Below are 7,812 nucleotides of genomic sequence, written 5' to 3'. Positions count from 1 at the left end.
ACTTTAATTACCATGCATCACGAGACACAATTCTTAGCGTATTAATACAACACTGACCGGAACTACAATTTCCAATATAAATAAACATGACGGCTGCTGAAATATCGCTGGGCATTGTCAGATTTGACAATGTCATTGTAAATTTATGTGCAAAATGAAAAATAAAATAAAAAACAGTTTTATTACAGCGAAAACAAGACCAAGGTCTGCAATATCGTACAAAATGCACATCGGTTGAAATCACCAATGCCGGCAATGGAAACATTTTTAACGCTCATGCAATTTATCAAAAATATCGTGTGTTACACTGCACTGGTCAACAGGGGTTCGTTACAAATGTCTGAAAAACACATATTCTATAGACCTACATGTACTGACACATAAGTTACAGACCTACTGATATGAGTCACAGCACATATAAACATTTCAGACATTTGTAACGAACCTGTGCTCCGTCGCAAGATCACTCACTTCAAACGCTATCAGTTTCACGCGTCTCGCATCTACGATTCCTCATTTTAATTCTGACGACAGGTCAAATAACGAGGCTGTTATAGAATCTACCGACTGTTATCAGGTTCCCATACAATCAACAAATAAATTCGCGCCTGGATTCTTCACAAAATGAGCAAAGAGAAAAGTTCGAATAAACTTCCAAAAATAACTCCCTCGTGGAGGGCAAGGTCGGATTTACGGTGTTCACTGTATTTGTCCATGCGAGAAAGTTCCGGAGAAAAATCGAAACAATTTAAAATCGAACTTTCAGCTCAGAGTTCTATTGATAAACTTAAATCACCCTTTAGACATATCATACGCAATTGTATTGATACTGAATTGTGGAATAAAATTAAAGTGTTTGTTAAAATTTCAAAGTACTACTTTGTTTGCCAATCAGCACGCGACAATACGCTGTTCAAACTATTGAACGAAATTGTGTGGACTGTCGATAAGGCGGACATTTTTAATTTTAGATATAAATTATAAGTTAAAAAAGAACATAAGAGGCAGAGAAAACGTAAAGATAAGTATTGAACAGCTTTGTATGGTATTTATGATCTATTTGAATGACACAGCTTTGCAAGCAAACAACATAATGCTTAAATAAACAACAACAGATGCAATACTCTGATGTCGTTTAAACAGAGACAAATATGTCGTACCCGGACTCAGCCTTTCCACCACGTTTTCGCGCTAGTGCCAGTCTTGCTTCCGAGTTGTTTCCAGAATTAGACTGTCCTGAATCCTGAACCACAGCTGCCAAACGTCTTTCTACGTTAACAGTTTCCGGTTTACTTTGCGTCGCCGTTTGTGGGAGTGTACGTAGGTTAGTCTGGTGTCTTAATCTATTATCTGTCTTATCGTCTGTCTTATGTCTTAACCTATTATCTGTCTTATCGTCTGTCTTATATCTTAACCCATTATCTGTTCTATCGTCTGTCTTATGTCTTAACCTATTATCTGTCTTATCGTCTGTCTTATGTCTTAACCTATTATCTGTCCTATCGTCTGTCAGACGACGCTTATACCCACGCGAGTTAACAGTTACAGGCGGTAAATCCTCTGATATACCCTCTGCGTCTCCATTTATTTTATCATCACGAGGAGTTGTCTGTCCAGTGTCAGTACTGGGTCTACCTGTTGGGGCTTGTTTATCCGGAACCTGTACAGAACCAATACTTCCTGCAGTATTTATCACTTGTTTTTTCCTCCTATTCTGTCTAGATGTGCGTTTGATGGAAGAAAAATCACTGAGTAGTCCATCCACTTGCCCACATAGATCACTGACGGTATCCGTGAGGTCGTGTACAGTCCTGTCTCTGTCTTCTAATCTTTGTACGAGCTGATCTCCACGAGCACCCATTTCTAGGAGAACATATCAGCCAAATAATTATTAAAATGAAGTTTACAAATGTTAATAGGATGGTTATATAATATAGTTATGATACTGACAGTGTTTATTTATCTTAAATGATTACAATGTATCATATGGTTAACATTTTCATTTTGGAATGATTCACATTATAAGTCGACGTTTTTACCCGTACTTATGAATTGCTATTCTTTACTGTATTTAAAAATTGCCATTCTTACCTGTACTTATAAATTGTCATTATTACCTGTACCTATGACATGACGTTCTTGGCTGTGCTTGTGAGTAAGCATTCTTACATGTACTAATGAATAAGAATTCTTTTCTGTACTTAATAATAAGCAGTCTTCCCTGTACTTATGGATAAGCATTCCTATCTGCACTTATGCACTCAAGTTCTTACCTGTACTTTATAAACTGAAGTTCTTACTTGTACTAACGAATAAGCATTCTTACCTGTGCTAACGAATTGAGGTTCGTACCTGTATTTATGAAAAAGCATTGTTATCCGTACTTGTGAAGTGGCATTCTTACCTGTAACCCTTTTGCGGTTCTCTTCAATCATCATTGGATGTCTATGTACAAATGTACAATAGAAATGAGAATCAGAAGTGATATTATTTCAAATTTGTATGAGAGGTTATAAAGTAAAATGTCTGTATTTGGAACCAACAGAAAACAGTAATACAGTTGTCATACATGTCTACACAGAATGCCACACTCGCCACGGTATAGCCCTTCCTTCGAATACAGTATAGAATTATTCACATATTGACCAGCCCTGTCACTTACAATGTATATATTTCTACAAAACCCTCACTTAATTGTAGTTATTTATAGGCACTTGTTTCACATTAATCCAGCATCATTACACCGTAATCAATATTATCTTACCTTTGTATCGTTTCCAGTTGGTCCAGGACTGTTCGGTTCGTTCTTTCAACATTCTCCAATACTTGACGGAAAACTTTCAGCTTGAGTGAACAAAGAACATTCAACTGAATCTACTAAAAAACTGTTTTTCACGAAATGGTTACAAACGGTCACATTGATGACATTTCACAAAAAAAGATTAAAGTCAAAATGAAATCTACCGAGGATGAAATTATGAGAATGATCGAGTTCTGGTTGACAGAATCTTTGTTGAGTTTGGTTGCAAGGTTTTCCAGCAGACAGCAGACATACTTATAGGAACAAACTCTGTCCCTGTTCTAGGATAGAGCTCATCAGGGCTGGTAACTGAAACTTTCCAATCCTTTAATTTTACATTCAGATAAATCGACGATGTACTGCCTTTAGATCTCAAGGAATGTATTTCCCACATCGATTGTTTATACCCTCATGTGCTTCAAATAAAAGACACTGCAGACATTTCTACTTCAGCTGCGTTCTTCTATCATAATTAACAATGTGAACGGAATAATACTTAGCTCTACAAATGAAGATTTAGATTTTCCATTTGTGAACTTTCCTTTTCTCAAAAGTAACATTCATGCGTCCACACGCTACGGTGTTAACGTGTCGCAGTTTTCGGCCTATAAGAGCTAGCTCCCAACATCATGATTTCCATGACTTACAACAAAGGGGTTTCCTAAGATGCAGGCTGATGACGACTATGGACAAGTGTAAGGGTCGTCATCAGGATCTCGCGGGAGATATGCTGTTTCTCTGAGGTCTATAAAGGTCGGTCGATTTGGTATGCTCATTAGGAGTGTCTCGTTTTCTCTTCTCGTCGTCAGTACCCTGTTCACGCTTTGACGGCGTGACGTTACTGAACTTGAATTTTACATAATAGTAGTGTTTTTTGTTTGTTTTTGTTTTGTTTTCTGACAATACCAGACTATTAATTTACTAAGTTTTATTCAAAGAAATTATAACGGAAATTACTCCAGCGACAGGGACCTGGCGATTTCCGGAAGATTAAGTGGTGGGTGTGTAAGGTTACATATTAGAAAGACTTACCTCCGCCATACACTCCGCCATGGAGAGTTTTATACCTGTCCCGTTACCTGACGTCATTGTCTCTTTAAAGCGTGTACTTCATTATGTCATGGGAGTTTCGTCCGGCTAGATACCAGTGTGCACTGATATTGATTTGTGTAAGATGTTCGTGGTTTGAGGTGGCATGGTTCTCTCACTATGACATGGAGGGAAACACTGTGAACATAAATATTCGACAGATATACTCCGAGCAGATCTATATATTTGCTCCAATACAATTAATTTTATGAACATTACTAGCACAGGGCCACAGTCATACAAAAACTTCACATTTTTCCAACGGCAATGTCAATCCTATAGTTTAAAAAATAGTATATAAGAAATCTTCCATTTTATGCGATATTCACTAGGAAAATAAAGCACGGAGGCACATTTAAAAATAAGAAAAGTCGTTTCTTTCTTCTTATTTCTAGCTAATGATCATTTCAAATTTGATTACTCTGCTAGTTGACTAGAAGTACCGGATGCTAGCCTTAATAGTGTAGCTGGAAATACTAGTTTATGTTTACATTATCTGGTTTATCTAGCGTTGAGATGTTAATTGTTTTATAAGACCCTTACCCTGTATGTAAGTCTACATATGTTTCGGATTACTATAGTTACAGATTTGCTTTACTTTAGAACAATTGAAGTGGACATATGAAGCAGTATATTCATAAAACGTTTTTATAAATATCATACACGTATTATCATACAGAGTACGACATATAGACACACTGGTTAAGGGGGCATAACTCTTACCAATCATTACACACTTATATTTAATTACAAAGTCAGTGATATGATTTTGTTGTTCATTGTTTCATATTAAACTCTATATCTTCCTCTACATATATAATGATAAAAAGGCGGTTGTACAGCCGTAACTAATTCTGATATAATATCGTGTTTACCGAGTATGTGTACTTCCTATCTAACCTTTGACCTTACTCAGGTAAACTATCTAGGTCATGCATGCTAATTAATCATCGATTCGAATAAAACAGTCCATGTGGACAACAATAGTTGTAACACATAGATCTTACACAAGTAAACACAGACTACAGCAGGTACAACACAACGAGGAAGACAGGTAAGAACACGGTACACAACTTTCGTTTTACATAGACATATCCTTTCTTTATTGAAAGACAATAATAACACAAACTGTATATATATTGATTAACCTAGTTGATTGATATGAAGGTTTAGAGAAAACGCCGAACTGGTGGATATGTACGTACCTCATTCAGCCATACAATCGTTCGTATCCTGTACCGATGTCATAGTTTGGGAATTCCCACCCTACAAGGAAATTCCTGTTCGTATACGTGATACTTTATGTATCTATTTATAGAACAATACACTACTCTTATTTTTTTAAGGTTGGACAGGATTGAGGACCTGGATTTAGCCTTCTTACAATACTGTTGTAACGAAGGAGTCAATTTATTCTCCATATACTTTGTCTTCGCTATGCCTCCTTCATTAATTCATTTACCCATGTTTTTCATCAATATAAGTTACAATGTATATACCTGTACATGCCAAACAATTACTGTACAATGTATCAGCAGTCTGAGAGAGTTTGGTCGGTAGGGATTGTCCCAACCACAACCCCTTTGGCAAGTGACATTTTAAGTTGATACTTTTTAATTGTTAAAATACCAATATACAATGTATGGTTAATCACATCGTTTTTTAGATCATTCAATTCCTACCAGTATTTTTTTTTTATTGATTTTAGTTCATGGCACAAGTATGCGAAGTTTTAGAAGTCTCATAATATATCTGGCATATGGCACGAAGGAGAGCTTGTTAGGTATAGGGGATACCCGATCACCTGCTGCCATGGTATCAGATACGAGACAATATAGGTAACTTTTTGTAATATTTCATATACTTTTTTTTTAAAATATTGGGTCTTTGAGTCTTATAAAATTATCAATATCTTATTTATAATTATGTAACTATTTTGTGAATTTAATTGATTTATTTAGATCTAAGTGATTCCATTGGAATAAGGCCACAATGTGTCTTTACATAAAGACTTGGAATAATCGAATATCTAATCTATTTTTAACACCCTGACTGACTACAAGTTTTATAGCATACATATCTTATAATAATATCTGTGATCAATGTTTATATTTGTGTCTAATTGCAATATGTAACAGAAATAGAGTAGTGTGCTTCTACTGGAGGTCGAACCCGCGAGTCCCTGCAGGTAGTACCTGCTTCCCCCATTGCATGATAGTAAGAGGCGACTAAATTTGGGATATTGTCTTTTCTCTTCTTTCTAAACAACTTTCTTCTTCCTAATTTCTCCCTTGACAGTGCCTCACTTTTGGCCTTTAGTTTAGCGTTCGACCCTGTTAGAAAGGCTTTGGGTTCTGTCCCCTGGCCGAGACATACCAGAGTCTGTAAAAATGGTAGTTTCTACTCCTGCTTAACGCTCAGCAATTAAGGAGCGGTACGACTGGTTCGCCCGTTGTCAGTAAAATGTGACCGGGTGGGGTGTCCTGCTGGGTATCTTCGGCAGTATGTTTCAGTGAGGTAGCACTATAAAGTCGGCATCAATTCCGCGCTATCACAAGGCGACAAACACGAACATACCGCAGCCTCCACAAACACACACGCACACACTACAATCATGCATCTTGCACACAGGGGAGGCCGCCATTAAATGACCATAGCTGTTGATAGGACGTTAAAGAATACTTAACCAAACCAAACCAACGAACCCTCGATCCCTAGGTTCCTAGTCGGACGCTCTACTACTGAGGTAAAGGGAATTTCCTTTAGCTCCAAGCTAGAAGACGACCGTAATTATATGTACAATTAAATCTGCCACATAAACATAAAATAGTATACATGGTATTTTATGCAATGCCTTTCAAATCGAGGTATGATATATTTTGTTCTATTGTAGCTATACGGGCGGATGGTTGTCATGAAGATCTAACACTCAACACGTCTAGTATATCCACACTCTAACAAAGTATCAGGTCCCTGAGTCAGATTGGTCAAAATCCTGCCAATCTTACAAATTCGCAGGTCCCTGTGAGTCAGATAGGTCAAACTCTTCCCAATTTTACAAATTCGCAGGTCCCTGTGAGTCGGATAGGTCAAACTCTTCCCAATTTTACAAATTCGCAGGTCCCTTTGCGTCAGATACATAGGTCAACATCTTCCCACTCTATTGACTTATTATGTCCCTGTGCGTCAGATACATAGGTCAAAATCTTCCCACTCTTTCGAATTATTATGTCCCTGTGCGTCAGATACATAGGTCCAAACCTTCCCACTCTATCGAATCATTATGTCCCTGTGAGTCAGACTAATAATATGATAATGTTTGTCTGTATGATTCTGTAAATGACATTTTATTCCACATCATGGAAATCTTACATTATGGACTCCGGATGAGACATTAGACTAGCTAAATGTTACTATAATAGTTGTCATTAAGCTTTCCTAAATTTGACTAATTCTATTGAAAAAGTCCTAATTCAATAGATCTTGACAAGTCAGAATTACAGGAGGAAATAAAGGGACGACAGAGTATTACAGAAATGAAGACACAAGAGGAAAGTGTTGTGTTACCGACATCTGGTGCATTGCTGTTGAAATGTAGCCATCTTACAGACATAGTCCCATAGAACAGAGTATGAAATGACCCCCGGAACAGTTAATCTTGTAACATGTGCCCTTATCCGGTCAGTCTTTGGTTCCATTTCCTTAATCCGCTATGCATTTAAGTTTTTTGGAAGTACGAATTTCAATCAATATGTAACCTTGAACTTTCATCTGATGACCTGGGAACAAGAACGTGCTGTTAATTTAACTACATGTACATTTTTGCGTAGAAACGCTTGTTTCCTCTATTCTCTACCAACATATTATATAAATCCACACTTTCTGTAACTTTTATTGCAGAACAAGTTCGAAGTTAATATTAT

General features: G+C 37.0%; 1 protein-coding gene across 1 annotated transcript in view; it reads right to left on the bottom strand.

The window, feature by feature from the left end:
- Positions 1-6,280, bottom strand: part of LOC110460818 — a 22,279-nt gene extending 15,999 nt beyond the window's left edge. Inside the window, exons 1-5 of the mRNA XM_021513977.1 lie at positions 5,095-6,280; positions 3,833-4,027; positions 2,765-2,844; positions 2,405-2,445; positions 1,161-1,863 (exon numbers count right to left, since the gene is read on the bottom strand). Coding sequence (XP_021369652.1) covers positions 1,161-1,863; positions 2,405-2,445; positions 2,765-2,844; positions 3,833-3,889 — 881 coding nt within the window. The 5' untranslated portion in view covers positions 3,890-4,027; positions 5,095-6,280. The remainder of the gene's footprint in view (positions 1-1,160; positions 1,864-2,404; positions 2,446-2,764; positions 2,845-3,832; positions 4,028-5,094) is intronic.
- Positions 6,281-7,812: the final 1,532 nt, after the last annotated feature.

The sequence above is a fragment of the Mizuhopecten yessoensis genome, unplaced genomic scaffold, assembly GCF_002113885.1.
Source record: "Mizuhopecten yessoensis strain PY_sf001 unplaced genomic scaffold, ASM211388v2 scaffold10483, whole genome shotgun sequence".
Classification (NCBI taxonomy): Eukaryota; Metazoa; Mollusca; class Bivalvia; order Pectinida; family Pectinidae; genus Mizuhopecten; species Mizuhopecten yessoensis.
The sequence above is the reverse complement of the archived record's forward strand: the minus strand, read 5'-3'. Positions and strand labels throughout refer to the sequence as shown.